Source organism: Ambystoma mexicanum, chromosome 5p (assembly GCF_040938575.1).
Source record: "Ambystoma mexicanum isolate Mex_15411 chromosome 5p, UKY_AmexF1_1, whole genome shotgun sequence".
NCBI lineage: Eukaryota > Metazoa > Chordata > Amphibia > Caudata > Ambystomatidae > Ambystoma > Ambystoma mexicanum.
The window spans coordinates 660948063-660970925 of record NC_090930.1 but is presented as its reverse complement, the minus strand read 5'-3'; the positions used below and the strand labels follow the sequence as shown (position 1 = coordinate 660970925).

The 22863-nt window shown below is 42.1% G+C and overlaps 1 protein-coding gene across 5 annotated transcripts in view; it reads left to right on the top strand.

Moving 5' to 3' along the window:
• The window catches only part of BTK (Bruton tyrosine kinase), an 805015-nt gene that overhangs the window by 727306 nt on the left and 54846 nt on the right, over positions 1 to 22863 (top strand). For all 5 annotated transcript variants that reach the window (XM_069613032.1, XM_069613031.1, XM_069613033.1 and 2 more), the window contains 2 exons: positions 4750 to 4814; positions 11184 to 11302. In XM_069613032.1, the coding sequence (XP_069469133.1) occupies positions 4750 to 4814; positions 11184 to 11302 (184 nt within the window). The remainder of the gene's footprint in view (positions 1 to 4749; positions 4815 to 11183; positions 11303 to 22863) is intronic.

Here is a 22863-nt window from a genome sequence, read left to right as displayed (position 1 = left end):
CTACTGACTCTTGGCTGATAGTCTGCCAGCTGGCTTATTCTTTTTTTAGGTGTTCAATCTCTGACATTGCATCATTAAGATCTTTCCTTAATGTTTCTGAATGTTCTCTCAATGTTACATTCTCTTTTATTTTTGGCATCGATTCTTTTGTAGGCGCCTTTGATCACCCTGGGCTTCTGTCTGTGTCAATTGCAAGAAGAGGTGATAGATTTCCTGCATTACAGTGTCTTTCTCTTGTGCTGAGTCCTTTGTTCCTCAATGACCTAATGATCATTACACAGGTGATCAAATTTGGTCTGCAAATCAACCTCCTTCCCAACAGGTTCCGCATGTGTCTCTCTACTCTCTTTCAATTGTATTTTTATATTCATCATGTCACCTAATAAAATTTTGGTAAAATTGTCTTGATCAATTGTTTTGGCCTTTAATTTATCGTACGTCTGTAGACACTGACTATGAATGCAAAAATGTTCTCTCTCCCTCTCTCTCTCTAGACATTCAGTGGCTATTCTGCAGATTTTCAGTTCTTTTTGTATTACCTCTTTTCCACAGTTTTGTTTCTGTAGTAGCACTTGCTTGTCACCCAAAGACTCATTCAATTGGTTTATCTTGTGTTTGCACTGATCATTAGCATGTTGCATTGGTATTACTTATGTTAAGGCCTTTTGAGCATTTTCTGTAAATGATGGCACATCCATGCTGCCCTCTTCCAACTTAAGGTGGACGAAGAAATTGACAGAATGATCCCGAATCAGTTGCTTCTCCTCCCTATGTGTGGAGGTTAAATAGAGTGTTTCAGCAGCCCAAATATCTGTGACACTATTGTTTTTTCCAGTATGTGTTTATTGATTTTTAAGGATAAAACATGACATATTCAACAAACAAAGAAACATAAGACTTTAGAAGAAACAATAAAAGAGGTGTCCAACTGGGTAATCACTACAGATAAGATTCCTCATTTCCTCCAACACAACAAATAAAGAATAACTGTAGTTACCACTGGTAAGTCGCCAAAAACCATTTGCATCTTGGAAATCAATTACCCCAAATCAGAGGAGGTATAAAAACATAAAACACATAATAAAAGATATACCCTGGGATATATCCTTGTATATCTATGTTAATCAATCAGAGACTGGCCACCTTCCATACAAACTGAAAATAGTTAAACCAACATGTTTCATTTAATCTTTCCATGACTGGAGATTCGGCGTTGACCATCGCTCATGTAGGAAATATCTGGTCAGTGCATGATCAAAAGCCACTTCCAGATCAGCCGTGATGTCATGTCCAGAATGTATATTTGATCACAGGTATGACTTAGTCTTACTTGTCTATTACTTCTAGTCTATGTGACAATCAAAATCCTGTAACCAAATAAACAATCTATCTGAATAATTTCTCTGACGTATAATTAAAAAAGGTCCAATTCACAATCACTACCTGCATACTCTAATGAGACTAAGCAACGGGGACTATCTAATTTCACACACTGATGCAACTTCACCCACATCTGTGACCTTATTCAATGCCTATGAGTGTTGACATAAATGATGTCATCAACCTAATGTCCAGGCACAAACAACCAGTTCTCTAGGATATATTTTCGTCAAGGTATCACTACTTTCACTAAGCAGGTGTACAAGAGGACGGAGCGACCTCTGACGGGCCCATGGGATCAGAGCTCACCCTCAAGCACCTTAGGACGAAACAGCTGCACCTTGAGGAGGATGGGGTGCAGGATTCTCTTACTCCAACACCAATCAATAAGGACAAGTCAATGGTTTGGCAAAGGGAAGTCCGTTTAATGACAAGTACAAAAGATGGGGAAACAAATGGAAATCAACAGTGATGCGATCGCCCGCCTCGCTTCAACTTCCAAAATCTTCATTCCAACAGCCATTCTTATAGGCAAAATTCGTCATCATTTGACGTGTAACACTCAAAGTTTGTCATGCAATTCTATTGGTCGTAAAAGGTAACTTAAGTATAGGTACTATATCTGTATATGGTAACAGAGTGTGAGGATTGGATAACTCTTATCGGGTGGGCGTCTACGCCCATCCCTCTACATCACTCATGATAGATGTCACTACAAGTACAACGTCTCATTGGTTCTACTAGCTATAAGACCCTAGATTATTTGGTCCATTGTGATTGGATAAGTTACACCCCTAGACATAAATCTCCATTTTAATTAGCAGCATGCAGAATGGACACCCAGATGCAGTGTGCCCCAAGATTCACCCTGCCTCCCTTCCATCAATCAGTACTTTAGGGCTATGTGTCAATTAGTTGGCTGAGGTTGACCTCGAAACTGTAGCTTCTTATCAGGAAAAGTTAATGCATCCTCGTGTTCTGGGTGACATCAGACGTTGGTACCTCTTCGCGCCTGGCTGGTCACGTGTCAGTTCACCGTGAATCTGCTTCATTTTCCCTATTTTCGTGTATTTGATTCTTCCTTTAGCCTTGCCACCTGCCTGGGGCCTCCTTATCTTGACCTTCACGGGGCAGGCTGCTATGCTCTGAAGTTTCGATTCTGCGAAGTTGCCGCTCCCCTCCCTTCCTTTGGTTGACCTCGAATTCCCAGGCATGAGCTGCTTCGTGCTCAGTTTCGATTCCGCTCTTCCCTTCTGGCTTTAGCTGGAACATGAATCTCTGCCTGGTTGGCCCCTTGCAGCATGGGCTTAATTCTGCTTTTGTAAAATGGAGTCGCACTTGTATAATGTGCTTCTTTGAGGTAGATAAACAGTTGGCGCTTGCCGCTCTATTCTTCTACTAAGCATAGCAAACTGTACTGTTTTCTTAGGTTTTTGAGTTCGAAGCCTATTTACAAGCATTAGCTGGTTGAATACTTCCATTCCGTTTTACAGCTAGATTTCCTTATATTTCGACATCGCCTCTTCTTCTAAGTCCATTACATCTCTATTCATAACTTTTCATCTTTGAGTGTCATCTTTTGGTTGTCGTTTCGTTCATCTGTGAGTCTGTCCGGGCCCTTGTGTCATCACCACTCGGCTTCCATTAAGGCTCTTTGAGTCTCTTCGGGGACAGTTTGCAAGTAGTCTTCATTTCGTGTTAACTGCTGGTACGGTTGTCTCAGTGGGTACCGTGCTGCCCATGGTTGTCTGGTTATAGGCACTTCAACCGGTATTGCTCTCCTGATGGCACTTGGCAGAGCCCCAGCACTGCTCTTTGTTGGTTTATTTGCTCCACATACGTCACATATCTTGACGAGTATGTTCCTGGTACCTCAAAATGGTTGGCTGGAGTGCAGGCCATATCTGTGACCTCCACTACACAGGCAACCCTGATCTAATGCCCCTTAATTATATGGTCCCGTCCCAGAATTCGAGGCAAGGAACAGACGTTTTGATCAATACTCAAATTGATTTAAATAATTTAATTAAAGGTGGTCCCCAAGCTTTAAGCAGGCGATGTCACTATAGTGTTATACAATCACAGGCAGCTTGTTCACAAAAACTAAAATAATCTGCCTGCTTGAATCTCAAACATCCATTTACATAAACAATTACACATCTATATTAAGTTCTAAACTACAATAGGTCATCTAATTTCATTTCTTCCGCTTATCGGCTATTATGACAACATTTCTTTCACATCAAAACATTTCCAAATTGAGCTTGAAGTTACGTTTTTGAATGATGCAAAAACCTTGCTTTCCCCATTACATACTAAAATCAAAGAACTGTTTCAGGTTGCACACTTCTCTCCTAAATATGGTCCTGTTGGCTGATAACATTGTGTGCAGTTTACATTATGCTTGCAATAACTTGCATTTGAATTCTAAAAGTTTTGGGTTAGGGAAGTAACGTTTTCAATTTAGAACACACACAATTTCAGCTCACTCATCCCAACCTGAGAGAATGGTTTTCAGATAATATTAAACAAATATAAATGCCCCTCCCCTTTCAAACCAGCATTACCCAAATTGACTGCGCACAATTGACCGAATGACCTAAATTGGTCGAACAATTGACCTTTTATTTTTTATATTTATATTGGGTTGGTGTTGTATTATAAATAATATAAGGGGTTTGGGTGGGAGGTTGCAGGGGGGGGTTGGATTGGGTGGGAGGTTGCGGGGGGTTTACGTACTAATTGACCTTTAAAATTCGGTCAGTTGTGCAGAAGGTCAATTGTCATTCGGTCAATTGTCATTCGGTCAAATAGCATACAACCTTCAAACCACATATGAATCTCACTGTGCAATTTCAGATTGAGAGGTTGCATGGGATTTACATTTGCACTATTTTTATGGGAATAACTATGACTCATTTAAGCTCCCTTCCATTACAAAATATCTTTTTAAATATCTAAAGCCTCAATCAGGCTGCAAATTATTATAAGATTCTCTGTCAGGCTGTGAAGCGATGACACTCGGTTTACAGTCTGAACTGTAAACTATACCTGTGGAAACACATAGGGGTCTATTTTATTGGACAGATCTGCAAAAGGAAACTGAATTTAGGTTGAACAGAAGTGCTACCAGTTTGACACTGCACTAACAGAACAAGATCCAATCGGTTTTCTTGAAAGGAAATCTCACTTGACACTTAACCCAAAGACTTCCAAACCGCCCAGCCCCAGGAATTAGCATAGAAGAGGCTGTAGGACACATCTTATTTGGTTTGGCTTGCATATCAGAATATGATCTAGTGCCCCATACATGTAACTAGTGTTGTCTTTATGACTGATGTATTTGTCTCCCACTTTCTCCATCAACAGGCTGCCAGAAACTGTTTGGTAAATGAAAACGGAATTGTGAAAGTTGCAGATTTCGGTCTTTCCAGGTGAGATGTTTTAAATACATTGCCTCAGAGGATGAATTATCTCAACAAGACTGTTTTATACACCTTGGCATTGGCAGTAATGTACCTGTAAATTCTGTATTGCAAGGTCATATGGCCATTCATAACTCAATAGGGCAGTCATAAATAATTATACAAAAGCCTTGACTAACACCTTTGACTATGCAATTGGCATGATCTTCATGACTTATTTTTCTAGAATAATCTGCTAGCACTGCATTTGATTGGAATTGAAACATTATAGCAAACTCCAAAGTAGCCACACCTTTTATCAATTATGTATCTGGCTAAAGAAAGTGCAGCACGCTTTGCCAGGGTAGAGCTAATGTAGAGTAGTACACCTTTTTTTATATGTGGTTCTGTTCATAATGTCAGTGCCATTGAGTTGTCGATCTAGAAAAGTAGACACCCCTCGATCATAAGGCTATGTATTATGTTGGCCGAAGACCAACTGTCTCATGCATCTAGTATAAGAAATATATAGCCATAAACTTGACTAAGGTGCGCCCATTTCAAAGCGACTGAAATCGCCATTTTGTTTTTCTCTAACATTTGCTTTTTGCCTCATGTAAAACTGCTTTGCTGAAATGTTATTCTGCTTCACTGGTGCACAATGCAAGGCCACGAGTGGCATGTTGAAACATAACGCAGTAACTCAGACAGAAATGTCCGGTCCCCTCCCTCGCATATCCTTGGAGAATGAGCAGCAAGGCATTCTAATCAGTACAGCAGCTGCCAGCTAGTCTCGGTAAGCACAGTAGAAACGCTAGAGCAAACATTAAATGACTTGAATTATGCTCTTCTTTGCGGCCCCCCTTCCCTGAGCGCGGTACAGCCCCGGAGAGCAAGTTGACCCCCCGGCACACAAATAGAAACTAGGAGATAGCAAGGCCTGGAATGTGTCTCTCCCTACGCACAGCTTGCTTGCAGAAAACAGAAGCATTGTGTTCTTTAAAACACAGACTTAATGTCTGTGGGCTTACAAAATTGCAAACTGTTACACAATGAATGTTTGAAGGTGTCAAACTCGTCACCATTGTCAATCATCGTGCCTAGTTCAAAGGAAATGCAATAGGGGCGGTATAAGTTGTGACACTACTGATTACTAGATGCTTGTTTTGTATATATGTAACTGTTGTATGAATTTCGGTCTCTTGCGCCCCCCGAGGTCTGATAGAGACATGTCGCGGGGCGTGGGACCAGTTGGCCAACTGAGACTATTTATTTTGCAATAAACCCTAGATTTTGGGAATACGACCTTGTGTCTGGCGTATCAGCTCGTGTGTGGTGATTGTGCCTTGTTTCCACAAATGAGGGTCCCTCAGGGGCCCCTTCAGAGTAATCACTATTAATCATAGCAAACAGCAGCTACATTTCATGTGTTCTTGCGAAAAGGTCCCCACTACTAGGTTCCCTCTTTTACATGTATTTACCTTCTGTGATTTGTGAAAATGCACCACATATAATGTTACTCACTTCAGGGCACTTATGGGAAAGGAAGGGGATGTAATATTCTCATGCACAGAGTAAATCGACAAAAACAAATAGACACAACAATATTACAATCCCTTTGACTTGGCAGCAATGGCTATCAATTTAATAGGGGGTTGAACATAATATAAACAAAGGAACAATAATTAGAGAACAATTAAGGTACAGGCAGTCCATCCTGTCCTCTCCCCTACACCCTCTACACCCTGCTCTTCCTCTGGCCCTTCTTCGGCCATCTCTCTTCCCTCCTGCTCTGCCTTCCCCTGTTCTCACCAGATGAGGTTTCTAGACAAGTCCAATCTCATCAAAACAGGTTTACCACTGTTCCTCAAGGACCACATTGACACCTTGGCCCTTTCTCTGGCTGACTTCTGCAACCACTCTTTTGCCACTGGCGTCTTCCCCTCCCCCCTGAAGCACTCCCTTGTGCACCCTCTTCTTAAGAAACCCTCTGCCGACCTGTCCTGCCCAGCTAACTACCGCCCAATCTCCATCACTCCTTTCCTGTTGGACTCTATGGGAATGGGGAACAACATTATACCGGCGCCTGACTTTCCAGACCGGTGGGGTTGCAATGCCCCGCAGTTTCTGGCAAGTCATGCGCCAATAAATCATTACGGGTCCAGCCTAATCACTTAATTGGAGCTGTAAACGTGCTAATGGTGTAATGAAAATGTCTTAGCCAGGTCTGCCTTCAGCCACTCGATTTATAAGCACTGTGTGTGTCCTTCACTGAAGTCCTGTTAAAAACAATCATTGGGAAAGTCAACAGTGTCGGCTTCTGTATATGTATTTGGCATTTGCCAGGCACTGCTATTTTATGCCCAGGTACTCGCACCATTTTGTAGCTGCTACCATCAATGGTCAGTTATTACCACTACGAAAGTGCCTAGAAAATGCCTTTCCCATACGTGCACCAAAGCCCAAATTGTTGGCATTGCCAATGGTTATTTTTATTGTCTTATTCTAATCAGTGCCTAGAAGAGGCAGGAGCACCATCCTTACACCATCAAATCAAATCAGATGAGCATTTAGGAGTGGACAGCTCTGCTTCCAAAGCTGTAAAAAACCTTGGAATCATCCTGGACAACGAGTTAACACTTGAACCCCAAGTCAATGCAACAATCCGAAAATGCTTCTACCTCATTCAAACAATAAAAAGGATCTTACCATTCCTCCCATTCACACACAAAACACTAGCCATCATATCCCTCATTATATCCAGGATTGATTATGCTAAGAGCATATACCTTGGAATGCCAGAACGCCTGCTGAGGAAACTACAACCAATACAAAATGCGGCAGCCCAACTTCTCCTCAAACTCAGCAGAAGAGACCACATCACACCCGCTCTCAGGATGCTTCACTGCCTACCGGTCAAAGGGAGAATCTCTTTAAAAAACCCTGTGCATAACGCACAGAGCAGTACGCAGCCAGGGAGTGGACTTCATCCAAAAGAAATTCTCTGTTTATAAACCAGCCAGAGCCCTGGAATCCTTCAACAACATCCGCCTTGGACCCAAACGATACACAAAGAAAAAAATGGGTGGTTCAGCACCCAGCCAGAAATAGAGCCAGTGATCAGAGTTCAGGGTGCCAACGGACTAGCAGTGCAGTTTTGGAACCCATGACCTAAGAGGCAACCTCACTGTTATAACTAGAAAGGGCAACTGGAGGATGGGTAGGTACTACTAATCAACCAGAATAAGCTTAAGAACTGCTGCTAACAAAAAACGAATACTAATACTAAACCCTCTGCACACACCTATCACATAATGCACTACAGACAACCAGAACTCCTCAGCACAGCAAACCGCACATACTTCACAACACTGCAACCACAAAACACAGCGCACACAACCTTGCACAACACCACATGATGGCCGCTTCCCAAACCTTGCACCAAGGCTCAGTGAACGGTCCATCCGAACTGAAGCTGCCAACAGCACATCACAGCTCCCTTGCTCTTTTTCCCACTCTTCCCACTAGCCATTACCCTGTCCTTATTTTCGCAGAGAGACCACACAAGTGGCACCTGTGCGTGGTACAAAAACCTTTAATATTAACATTTGTTACATTTGCACCTCCTCCTCTTCCCGGGTCAACTACATTCACGGATTAGACATTAGCAGAGCTGTATTTGCTCATGCCAACCTGCAGCTTCAGCCACCTCTTGCCCTGGTCACGTGGAGGAAATTGCGTGTGTTAACATAGCCTTGCATGGCTGGGCTTTAGATTGACAATGTTTACCTTCTGTTAAAAGTAGTATTCGTAATTTGTAGTCTTTGCTGTCTGCTTCTGTAGTGTCCGCTCAGATTAGTGATGGCTGCACCAGTTTGGGTGCCCCCTGCTGAGACGTATTGATTAGTATTGGGAAGTATCATTCTAATAAAAATGTACGGCCTGCTTAGAAGTCTACTGAAAAGTGTTGGGAATGTCTAATTAAAATATAATTACCCTGCTGAGATGTTATGGTCATGTCCCATTAAAAGAATAACCGCCCTTACAAGAGGTCCAACTGCTGTATCAGAGCCATGCCGAATACTGTGTCAATAGATTATACCAGTCTTGCTGAGAAGTTTGGACACTGTGACGATGAAGGTTTATCAGCCTACTGAATAGTGCTGCTACTGTCCCATTAAGATATAGCAAACTGGCTGAGTAGTGCTGTGGCTACTGTCCCATTAAGATATAGCAAACTGGCTGAGTAGTGCTGTGGCTACTGTCCCATTAAGATATAGCAAACTGGCTGAGGAGTGCTGCGGCTACTGTCCCATTAAGATATAGCAAACTGGCTGAGGGGTGCTGCGGCTACTGTCCCATTAAGATGTAGCAAACTGGCGGAGCAGTGCTGTGGCTACTGTCCCAGTAAGATGTAGCAAACTGGCTGAGGAGTGCTGCGGCTACTGTCCCATTAAGAGTATCAAAGTCCTTGAAAGAGGGTGATCCAATCATCTTAGAGGCAATATTCAGAAGTCAATGGTCTAAAGTTAAGCTTAAGTAAAGGCACCTACTTTCCAAATGCCAAGTAAGGATGAGTCATCAGATATTTATTTTATGGGGTAAATAGAAAGAACTGCAAGAAGCTCATAATTAGCTGAGGCATTATGTACCCTATGCGAAAACTGTCCTATGGGATCCTGCCTCATAATTAGGTAGTATTTTAAACACAAGTGGTATTTAAAATTCCACATGTTGTTACTGTAGCCACCACAAACCTAATAACAGCCATAGTTAGATTATTCAGCTTGTACATGACCCAAACACCCAAACATCCTGATTCAGCATCACACACTTCCTCGGAGCACTCCAGTGTTGTCTATAATTTGATCTATGAAATTCTGAATCACTTCTCAAGGGGCATCTAGTATTTAGCCTGGCCACTGATCAGCCCATTCTCATGAAGCAGTTTGCCCCAATCAGACAGCAGGATTTGGTTACAGATCGGAGCAGTAATCCCATAACTACATGTTTTGGATTGTCTGGTTAGACAATCCTCTAACACACCGACACGTGGGGACCTTCTTAGGTTCCAGGCATTGCTTCTCCACTCTCCTCCTGAATTCCCATGATCAGACTAACTGGCCATCAATTCAACAAAAAGCACAGCTGCCAGACCAACTCCAAGATCAAAGCATGGGTGTAGGGTTCTAAGATAAGTGGAAGCATAGGTCTGAGCAGCTTCAGCAAGATTGAGGAAGCTAACGTTACAGCATCCATTTTATTGCATTCTATTGGTCTAGGCCCGGATTGAACCATGCAACAAAGAAGATGGAGGTGGTTACAAGTTGCCTCTGTAAATCTCTGGGAATGCCAGCAAAATGTATTAGCATTACCATATGCAGTAAACATGCAGAAACCTGAAGGGCTGCATGATTTTGAGTAATGCGGCGCCTGCAGCTATTCTCCATTGGCGAATTCCATATTACTGCAAACTGGAATATTGCATGCAGTACTACTGTTTGTGTGGAGGAAATGTCCTCTTCGCAAAGCGAGAATAAATGAAGATGTTCGGGAACAACAATTCATAGTTTGGCAACATGGTAAGACATGCAGAACTTGCAAATACTGCATGTTGTAGTACTACTGTCATACTTGTAAATACCCCCAAGTTCTATATTCTGTGTAATATCCAAATTGGATTGTTAGGCATTATATATGGGCCTTATTACATGTGCTATAAAAGACTGCCAGTAATTCTGTTCCCACCCCATTCCTGCAGGTAACAGACTAACCACCACGTTTAGTGTTCTGCCGAAATCAAACTGTGGGGTTAAAATGGAGGATATATCTTCAGCAAGAAGCTGAAAGTGAATTCTCCACTTTGCCTTCAATAATCAGAGGATTTACCATGCCGAATTACCCCTCATGGTAAAGCCAGTACACATTTCCATGGAGGCCTATGGACTCCAGAAATGTTGATTTATACTGGCATACCACCACCCGTAATCCTGTCGTAATGACATGGGACCAAGTGGCGGTAACAATAAATGATTTTGTTGGTAAATTGGCAGCTTCACCTTTGAGTTATCGGTAAACTCTTTTCTTCTGTATTGTTCCCTTTCATAACTCAGGCATCTAGTATCCTAGCAACAGGCTTGGTAGGAGCTTGACCTATAACTGTGGGTGATGCAGAAGCATTCCTCTGAAGGAAGTGGGGATGGTTGTTTGGGGTTTTGCAACGAGATGCTTGAGGGACTTTGCTGTAGCTTTTATCTCCAAATAAACTTAAGAAGGTTTGAAGTGTAACTTCCTGCAAACCAACACTCTTTATAAAAGGATCAATAATTGTGTACAAAATACAATATGAGCAAAGAGATACTGTTCTTTGATGTGTCTCTACCCCACTTATCACTTTAGGTATGTCCTGGATGATGAGTACACAAGTTCCTTGGGGGCCAAATTTCCAATCCGTTGGTCCCCTCCAGAGGTCCTCCTGTTCAGCAAATTCAGCAGCAAATCGGATGTGTGGTCCTTTGGTAAGTTACAATGAGACAGTGAATATTGGTTATGTGAATGTTACAGTTTGCAAAGGTTACTCTGCTTCTCTCTCATTGTCTGCATATATGTTTGGTCGGTGTTTATATATCTGCACACCAGGGAGTCAGCTCATTGTGTTGTAAGTGCTTCCGGACCCTCGCCAAGATGAAATTCCAAAGGCAAAGTGAAGAGTATCACAGGAGCAAACAGCAGCTATGTGGAGAGCAAATACAGTACGTGAAAAGGCTTTCCGCTCTAAGAGTGCCACACAGTTCTCTCTGGGAGTGCAAGTCCATGTTGGTAGATTAGTATTCGCATTTTATTGAATTTATAAAAAAGGCGATGTACATCAAAGTGCTGAACAAAGAAGACCGTACAAAAACGTATGAATTAAATCAATTGCCAAAGCATTCAAGCAGAAAACAGAAATGTCTTAAAACGAGTATGAAAAAGAGAAAAGGAAGAAAAAGACTGGCAGCTTGTTCCAGAATGGTAGTGCTAAGAGAGAGAAAGGACAAAAGCACGATGAGGGGGATCAGGGACAGAGACAAGAAATTGGAAACGGGTTGGAAGGTGCATAGAAAGAAATCAGAGAAGAGAGACAGGAAGGAGGCATTCCGTGAACACTTTGAAAGACAACACAGAGGAAATTAAAATAAGAGCTGACATTTAAAGGACAGCGATGAATAGATTGGAGAGCAGGAAAGATAGATTTGAGAGGAGAGAGGTTGAAAAGAAGGCGAATAGTATAATTGAAGATGGACTTATGGGGCCTAATTGATATGCATGGAGGCCAGGAGGAAGTGTAGAACAGTAGAATAAGTGACAGAAGATAAGAGAGGTGACAATAATTGTAGTACCACAAAAAGAAAGAAAGGGGCAGGCCCGATGGATATTAAAAAGGTAAAAAAGGCAAGATCGAGCCACAAAGGCAATGTGGGAAGGAAAAGAAAGAGTGGAGTCAAAAGTGACCTCGAGGTTGAAAGCAGAAAAAGGAAATGGGAATAGAGAAAGGGGGAAAGAAAATTAGATGATGGAGGTAGCGGTGGAATTACAGTGGTAGTTGGAAAGAAAAGGACTTTAGTTTTAATAGATAAAGAAGGATATAATGATCCAACTTCCAAAATTCTATAGATGAAAGACAAGCAGAGAGATTAGAGTGGATTTTGTCAGAGAATGGTAGAGAGATTTGGGAACTGTCGACATAGAAATGGTGTGAAAGACCATAGGAGGAGATGCTATAAGCAAGAGGAATTGAACATGAGAAAAGTAGAGGGCCCAATACAAAGCCCTGAGGAACGCCAAAGTGAAGAGGAACAACAGAGGAAGATTGTACTGCCCAGGAAACAGAGTTGGTGCGATGCATCAGGTAGGAACAGAACCATTCAATTACAGAACCCTAGAAAGCGAGATTGGAAAGTGAATGAAGAAGGATAAAGTGATTAACAGTATTAAAGGCTGCAGACAAGTCAAGAAGAATGAGAAGAGAAGCTTGTTTCGCATGGTGAGTAGAAAGTAAGGAATTGCAGACAGAAAGAAGAACGGTCTCCATTGTGTGGTGAGGACAGAAACCTGGTTGATAAAGAGAAAGAAGAGCAGAGTGGTTTATATAGTCAGAGTTCTGGTTGTAAACAACACATTCCAAGAGCTTTGAAAGGGAGGGAAGAAGAAATATCCGATGATAGGCAGGGAAGGATCAAGGGATGGTTTCTTTAGGTTCGAAAGTATGGATGCATGTTTAGAGACAGAGGAAAAGGTCAAGGTGAGCAAGGAGGATTTACCCAGCAGAGTGAGATATGGAATGAATAAGGTATATACTTCGAGAATTAGAGCAGAAGGCAGAGGATCAGAGGGGCATCAGTAAGGTGAACTTTGTACAAAATTATCAAAAGTTCAGTGTCCTGAAGAGGATGAAATGTGGTCAATGTGGAAGCTACGGAAGATAGAGGTCCAGAGTAAGAAGAGGAAGTGCTACAGGAGATAGAAGAACGAAGAAGGGTCCCAGTAAAGTCATAGTAGTTGGCAAAATCCACAGATGGAAGAAGAGGATAGAGTGGAATCAGTGGAGGCTGAAAATAAAATGTGATTGAGAATCTGAAACAAACGCCGAGGATGAGAAGAAGAATTTATGAGCGCAGTGAAGTATTTTTGCTTGCTAAAAGTAGAGAAAAATCACAAGAAGTGTGTAAAGAGGAAAGGACGGCAAGATCCAAAGGAGATTGTGATTACCTCCAATGTACTCTGCCTGCCATAAAAGAAGGCAGGATGTGTGAAGTGCAGGGCTTAACCAAGGAAGCGTTGGTTCACGGGAGGGAGGGAAAGGTAATTACGATAAAGAGAATGAAGAGTACCTTGAAAGCCTGAGAACGGTAATGAGGTTTCACTGTCTGTTAGAGGGAGGATAGCAAGCCAAATAAAGGAAGAGATGTGGCAAGTCCGGAGATAAACATAGAAGAGTCAAAGTGTCATAAATCGAGGCACAGAAAGATAGAAGAAGATGAAGAGGGAGGAGAAATAGGCTGAATAAAAAGGGAAAATAAAAACAAAGAAATGGTCGGAAGAATAGATGCGAAGAGCAGAGACAGAAGAAATAGATAACAGAGAAGAAAGACTAGATCGAGAGAGGAGCTCCAGACATGGAAGGTGGGCTAGGAATATGATGAAGATGATGGGAGTCAAGAATAGAACATAATGGAATAGAGGAATGCCTGCATGAAAAATGGATATTTAAGTCACCAAGAAGATCCAGAAAGTTGTATGGTACATTCTAGCAAACACGTGAAAAGTCCTTTTAAAATTAGCCATGGATTCCCCTTCAGGAAGCTTCTGAGGCACTTGCGTTTTGGGATGGCACGCGCCGCTTCATGTACTTATACGGCAGATTCATGCACACACCGGACACTTCCTATTCGCATTCAGTGAAAGAAGCGGAGATCAGGGTCTTCATTCTGTCTTGACTGCACAGTGCCACACTGATTTAATATTGGGGTGGTGGGGGCGTGTGCACTATTGTTGTATCGCACCCCAGCAGTTGCGTTACTTTAATGTTCCAACAGTATTTTGATGGAACATTAAAATAACGAAAATTGCAGGGTTTGTCTTACATTGTTAGCTGAACAGGTATGCCGCAATCCTGCCATTGTGACAGGTTATGCCATCTCTAACAACATCATCGCGCTATAAAAATGACAGCTTTAATGTATTTTCAGGTACTCCTCAGCTCCACATAAAAAAAGCATTGTATTTGTGCTATACCTCCTAAGGCTCCCATACTGTGTTTGCCGCAGGAATGAGGCATTAATTGGGCTGCATACAGTGTGTGTTTGTAGCACATATGTTTCACAATTGAAAAAATAACATATCTAATAAATGTATATATGAATGTCATTTGACACAGATGATATATGTTTTGTATGCATTTACTTTTTAAAGTGTTATGTATTACATACATGTCAAACAACAAATGAGGCCTGAGTAGCACAAAATGGGAGAGTCCAGGACCGGACCTTCCTTCTAATTCTTTTAAGAGAGGCCTAAACCATTGTTTTTAGTTCAAGCAATAAAACACATTCACAAGACCACCACCAATTTATTAAAAAAATATATACATGTCTATTTGTTTTGATATCAATTTCTCAATAATAACAAACTCAAATTATTCAAACAGAGCTAAATGGCTCTGTACACCAAACTTCTCTAACCCAACCATGAACTCGAATACCACACAACTCACACATATATGATATGATATGATATGGTATTTATAACGAGCCTATACAAAAGTGTTTCACTCTTCATGCACAGCCACCGTTACTATCTCATGTCATCAACCCAATACAGTTAATAAACAACAGCAGTGATGTAATTAATCATCTCCTGGCACCAATGATTCCAACTTTGTGTGCCACTATTCCTTCTTACGTGTCGATCACAAGGTAGCAGATATGTAGTTCTCATTGGAACATATACATAGTACATAACCAGTTCACTTTTTTTTAAAAAAACAGTGACACATTTGTAATAAACATGACATTTGCCAAATATAGTTTCGGTTTTATGGGTCAAAAATGTCTTTGCCACGACCCAGCCCTCCTCAGTGCACATCACCGTCCCATGGGTTAGAGGGAACTAGTACTTAGTATTCTCATTATCTCATCAAATTCTTATCACCACCCAGTAGAACATCTAACATCTGTGCCACACGCCTGTGGACCCTCCACCGACTCAGTAATTAATCTATCATATCCACTAAGCGTCTTGACGCTGTGTGCCACTTCCTGAGTCAAGCATACCACCCGGACAACAATCCTTTATGTTGGGAAATTTCACAGACGGTGGTGGGAGCATGGATTGCGGGTCCCTTCATTAACTGTGACCCAAGCAGTAACACATGGTGAGAATGGATTACAAAATTCGAAAGAAGATACCCATTGATACAACCCTATCAAAAGTATCTCCAAAGAGACGACAATCAGAGGGAGGAACTCCCTGAAGCTATATGAAAAAGAGCAAAGAGAGAAGCTAGTGACATGACAAGAGACATGTGCGACATCTGAAGATATTGGCTGAACAGGATGTATGGATCCTACAGAAACTAATGACTAAGTAAAGAGACAAGTAAACTTTTAAATACGAAGAAGATTACACGTGCATGAAGTGCTGCAGAGAATCACCCCTTCAATAACTGTACAGACACTGAAACGCAAAGTAGACTAATCATAGAAGCTGGCTATATGTAGTGAATAGAATGCAGGTGAAGCCGCCACTGTATAGAAGGTGGTCACCGGTATCATGAATTTTAGTAAGCCCCATGAATAAGAAAGGAAGAATTGTGTCGCAGGAAGAATAAGCTGAAATCATGGAGCTGCGTGGTGAGGCCTTCTGGCCTGGTATCAAAACTGAAGCAGCTAAGGTGAGCCAACTATTCTTGAAAGAAGTGAACGTGCAAAGGATGAATCATCTCTTGCTAAGGTGCAGGGAAAGAACACCAAGAGTGCCAAGTGTTATTCATTTAAGAAATTTAAAACCTGCAAAATGGACCAAATCGTGGTCTCCTGTCACGTGAGCCAAGGATGAAAATAGAGTCTAACTTGGAGTCCTAGAACAATGATAGTGAGTGCCTGCACTCCCTTGTATTTCCAGGATACTTTGCAAGGCCAAGTTCAAAGGCAATTTCCATGGCAGAAGGCATGGGCGATGAGAGGTGTTGGGCTAATTGGGTTGGGAGATGGAATCAGGCCCACCTCCTTGCACCTGGAACTGGGCTTATGTGCTGCTAAGTGAACCGAATGTTCCAGACATGGCACTAGCGTACTAAACAATTATAGAAGACTGCACAATGAAGGACCTTATAGTTTGAAGACAGTATCCAGTCATTGCATCGAATACAAAGCATTGAATGCCAAAAGCATCAACAAAAATGTATCCAAAAAAGCATCGAATGCATTTTTTTCAAAGGTAAAGGTTTTATTTTAATTATAATGGCCTTTAAGGGGTAAAGAAATAGGGGTTGGGGGACCCCCCATTAAAAAAATTGGGAATGAAATGCATTTGATGCTTTTTTTCATTGCTTTTTTTTAGATGCTAAGGCATTCCATGCAATCACTATAAACCTTTGAAGACCAATTGAAAACTGTGTACTTAATGATTTTAATGAAGACATGTTTTAGAGGTAGGCATATATTGCCGACCTGACACTGGGCAGCCAATCACAATCCTAGTTCCTATGTAATGTATACTTAGATATTCCCCTTAAGCCTATCACAATCACTACTAGGTTTTCATTATTTGCCACGTAGTAAGACATCACCTCTGACGTATTTTTAGTATAAAGTCTATGCTTTGTGAAAAGATCACTGAGAGAAATTGAACGAACGTCCGTTGATGTCCGTTGTAAGTCCCTGTTTTAGATAATTGATAATAAAACAGTACTTTGCCATCTTCCTGAGTTGGTTTGGGTAGTTGGACTCAGAGTTACTCTGTGAACCCATCAATTTCACGCAATTTATTAAAGCGCCCAAAGCTCACGTGGTACCTTTGTGGATGGTTTAAAGATCCAACTCAGTTTGTCTCCAGATTTTTGGACGATCGGTCATCCTCCGCCATTAGCTGGAAGATCGCAGGGTTTCCTGTGGAGAGTGACCGATAGAAATTACCTTGCAAGAAGAACTGAAACGGTGGGCAGGTCCCCCTTTGAAAATCCCTGCCCGGTTTTCCTCGGCGCACTGCAGACAGAAGGGAAAGTGGTCGGATTGAAGGAGGAATCGATACCGAAGGCTCCGAGTCGATTAACGAATGGTGAGTAGACTAAGGGGACTGGCAAATAAGGGGACGGGATTGCAATATTTTTCAGTAACTGGAAATATTGTGAAGAAGAGGTAGCGCCTGGAAGCCCTGACTCAAGGGAGTTAGAAGGAGACATCTCAAACTCCAATGGGAGTAGAGTGAAATATATAACACGTAATCAGGATTACATAAAGTGATGTTTCAAACCCTGTATAGGGTATAAATAAAGTCGAGAGATAAGGTGATCACAGTGTTTATAAATGTGTAATGTTTGACTAGTCTGAATGATGTTGAGTAAAAATATCAAAGAGCGATGGAGATTGTAAAAAGATGAAAATGTTGAGGTGCAACAGTGATTAAATATAGCAATGTGATTGGTGCCAATCAAGAGAATAGATACATCAAGCAAGAGAATAGATATGTCAAGCAAGAGAACAGATAGGCTGTTGAAATTAGAGAATTGAGCAGCGATTAATGGTGCTTGCTCATATTTGTTTTAAAAATGTTGAAAAGTGGCGATTTAAGCCACAGTATAAAGTTTATTTAACAGTCTGGTAAGTATCGACAGTCAATTGAGACTTGTCATTAAGGGGGATACTCCTCTCATACACCTATGCAAGACACTGCCAAAGCATATGCCCAAGCTCAAGCAATATAGTGCGGAATGGGTAAAAGGCACGGCAGATAAAATGTTCATGCTGTGGCCACGAGAGGGATCATTGTCAAAAGCGGTATTGCAACACATGACCACATACTTGCACGCTACGTACAGAGGGAAGAAGTTAGAGAAAAGATTAGCAATTTTAGAGCTCTGGAAGATGTATGAAGAGGAAAGAGAAGACTCACCACCTGAGGAGTGGATGCTTAATCAGCATAAGGAGGAAGGCGTTGAGCCCTCAGCTCCCCTTACCTCATCTGAAGCAAAGGGTGTTGCGATGGAAGAAATAGGGATATATCCTTTAAAAGAACTGAAAGCAGCGACGGGGTATAGTAATTCAATATATGAATCTCCCGCTTACAGTAGTGAGGATAGGCCGGAGGAGAATAAGAGAAAGGAAGAGATTTGTAAGACCATACAAGACAAGGAAGACAAAAGTTAGCGGTCAGAATTGTCGACAGAAATAGACAGGAAGATTAAGAGATGGAAAGGAGAGAAGGATAAGGCTGATGAGATAGCGCTCGTGCAGATCGAATGGATGGGAGGACAGACATCACTTAAGATAGATGGGAAAAGTATCGAGAAAGTTAGGCAAAGAGAAGATAAGGATGAACAAGAAAGAAAAGATAAAAAGAGAGAGAAGAGAATGAAAGAAGAGGAGCAGAAAAGGAAAAGCAGGGAGCGACGAGAGCAGATATATCAGGAGGAGCAAAAGAAAAAAGAAGAACAGGCAGAAGAACAAAGAAAGCACGATAATAGACAGAGCGACAGAAGAAAGGGATAGACAGACAAGAAAGTGGGGGGATGAAGCACAAAGATTAAGGGACGAAAGATTACTGAGAAGAAGGGAAGGGAGGAAAGAAGGGAAGGAGTAAGGAGAGGAGAAGAACAAAGGCAAGAGGATGAAATTATAAGGGATGCAAGAAAGCAAAGAGAAATAGATGGAAGAATAGAACGGAAAAGGCGACAGCGAGGTCTCAATGCCAGTCTAATTCGTAAAGAACAAATGAGGCCGAGCACAGAAATACGGTGGGATAGCGTGGAAGAGATTCTTCAGATAAAAGAAGTAATACCAGTAGCATCTACAGTAGCATTAGACGGAGAAGGATTTGATGCAGAAAGCATCAGATATAGGATCGATAAAGTTTTTCAACAGTTAGGGCGAAATAGCGAGTATGAAACTCGAGGGAAAGATGATCGATGCCCAGTGCCCCAATCACAAAGTGAGGAGGGAAGCCTTTTCAGTAATGAACGTCGAGCATTATCTTTAAGCAGACTGAATCTGGATAAGGGTAAAGGGGATGATAGTCACACTATTTGGGGACTGGACATGTCAGACGAGGAAAGAGTCCAGTCATGGGGCCGATGGAGGGGGCGCACGCGCCCCTGAAGGAAATCTGCAAATGGATAAGGAAGTGAGATGGTCTGATCTGTAACAACCTAAAGATAGAGCAAATATAATCCTGAGCATCCCCGAGGACGATCACATATTGAGAAGTGAGGGTCGCCACCATATGTGAGCAGGGTAAGGTCCTTACCCAAAAGGAGACAGACAGGGACGATTATCCCTGAAATGTATAGACTAATAGTGGGATCCGACTATGCAATGGATTTACGCAGTTATGAAAAGGGGGAGCAAGATCACAATATATTCCATGGCCACAGATGGATAAGGCTAACTTAAAATGCAAGCTCCGTAGTTTGACTTTGGGAGCTGGGAAATGTATATACGAATTAGAATAAATGACAGGAGGAAATATGCTGACCATAGGGGACATAATAGGCCTCCTGGCAGCTATTGTTAGGGAACGGGCTGATGACGTATGGAGAAGAGCAGGATATTCAAGTGTGACTTCACAAAACACAGTGCATGATGGAACGCCATTTAATAATTACAGAGCAGATGTGTGGAGGGCACTCAGGGTACAGTATCCCGACACATCAGATATGGGTGCAATTATGACACATAAGATGAAGGAAGATGAAGACCCTTTTGCTTACATTCAGGATATTCAGGAAAAATAGCAGCTTGAATCTTGCGAGCCTTGGGAAAAGACAGTGGCATTATTTTACCACATTTTATGTCAGGGCTTGCCTGAGCCAGTACAGAGGCAGATGAAAAAACAAGTAGGGATGGAAGCAAAGCCATGGGCTGAGATACAGCTGATGATAGTACACTATTATTGGTTACTACAAAACAAGAACAAGACGAAAGATGAGAATAGAAAAACAGGAGAAAGCTAAATTAGTTCAGAAAAAGTTGTCAAAATGTGCCATAGAAGGGGCAGTATTGACAAGCGGAGAACGATTGGTGATGCGGGAAACATTGGGTACATCGCAGGCAAATAATCTGCGCTCGATGGATCAAGGTGGATACCACGAGGCAGAGGTATGGGTTACAGAGGAAGAGGAGGCATATTTCAAAATAATCAATGTGGGTTTCAAGGTACACAGAATGAGAACCAGAATGTTCAGGGAGGATATAACCAAGGAGGAACTAATAGGAGAGTTCTTCCAATATGTTGGACTTGTGGAATAACAGGACACATTGCGCGCATATGTGGGAGCCAAGGTAAGGTACAAAATGGACAGTTCTCAAGAGGGGGGGTGGGGGCAGTTTATCCTCTGCCATGTAGTGCACAGACCAGAGAAGGCTTTGTCCAGAATAACACATCTCATCAGGCGAGCACTGCAGGTGCCACAGCAGGGACAAGCACAAATGAATCTGCCACAGGGGCAGTCACAACAAGCCACTATGCAGACATGCAATATGCAAACACAAGACAAGTATTGACACCCAGAATAGGAGGTGTCACTGTGGTAGGAGGAAATCCTTTCACTGGGATGGGGATGAGCCTGTATCCACATAGGACAGCTCACAGGGTGACTTGATGTGTTCAGTACTACCTGTGACACCAGAGCCCCAAGAAGAACCAAGGGTCGATGTGATGATAGGTGGCAAATCCTTTTCTTTTCTTGTAGACACTGGAGCAACTTGTTTGTGTATACGAGAGGGAAAATATGCAATGTCAGGTATTGCTATGAATGCTCAAGGGTTCTCTGGAGCTACAAGTAGAGTTCCTTTTATGGATAAACTACCAGTCATCATAGGGGAATGCGATATGTCTGTTCCCTTGTTATTTTCACGATAGACACCAGTTAATATTTGCTCCACTCCAGGAAGACACTATATAAACGTGGGAGAGTTTATACTGGCGCTCGCAGGGCAAGTGGCTGTGAGAGGCCTTCCAGTAGATCCAGAGATGTTTATATTTGGAGTCAGCATTTTATTGACATGGCTATCTGGATTGATGGGAAATATTGTGGGAATACCTGATGAGTTTCTGTTTAGCAAAAACAAGGGGGGTTCTGGGAGTTTCTCTACTACCAGCCTATATCCCGTGTTAGAGTCTCAACTAGAGTCTTTAGCTCACCATCCTTTCACAGAAGAGACCTTTCCACTACATATCAGTCTTTGTCCTGCCCAAGGGCAGTGCAGCACCGAAATGCCTGGCAATTCTCTTCTGAACCAGAGTACCAACAGCAACCCCAGACCTGTGTTTTGGCCTGGTTGGGCCTCGTCAGTGAGGTGGAGCATTTTGGTGCTGGACTGGCCCAGGGCAGGACAAAGACTGATATGTTTTGGATATTTCTCCTCTGTGAAAGATAGTGAGCTAAAGACTCTGGGTAAGGCTTTCGTAAACAGGACTAATGTCTGGCAGAGAGACCCCCAGTACCCCTCTTGTTATTTGAATATTTTAAGTAACTTTGGGTCTCACCCTAAGTTACTAGGGGAATCCAGACGTGGACCCCTTGCTCACTATTCTTAGAGAGGCACAGCTCCACCATACTGATGAGGTCCAACCAGACCGAAACATGTGTCTGGGGTTGATGTTGGTACTCTTATTCAAAGGAGAATTGCCAAGCATTTTGGTGCTGGACTGCTCCAGGGCAGGACAAAGACTGATATGTTTTGGATATTTCTCCTCTGTGAAAGATAGTAAGCTAAATACTCTGGGTAAGGCTCTAGTAACCAGGACTAACGTCAGGACCCCCCTTGTTATTTGAGTTTCTGTTTAGACCACAAATACCTATGAATATGGAAGGTGGACAGACTATTCCTATAGAATTGGAAGCAGCCATAATATGAAAGGAAATGGCAATGCTTGAAGGGATAGACGTTGAGGGTAGACCATGGAGAACAGTGATAGCGCTTGAGGAAGGGTATAGATTGACTGACATAATCGATGACGATATGTTCAAGTATTGTCAGGAGCTGCTCTATGACCCTCCTCGTGGAGCATGCTCTATTTGCCATTTTAGAGAAACCCAAGGGCACATTGACATCCCAAAGGGCTTCAGTTTATGAGGTAATGATTTCTAACTCAGCGATTAAAATCGTAAAATGTAAAATAGTGAACTCTGCCACATTTATAGCTGAGCCGGTAGAAGAAGGCGCTCATGTGCATGATTGTGCTAATTATGTTGAATTTTATGATGATATACCCTTTGTGAAAGAGAATGCTTTAGCCGGAGGGGGATTCTCTTTATTGATGGTTCTTCAACAATTGATCAGACTAGTGAGGAAAGGCATGCAGGCGCTGCATTAATAAGACA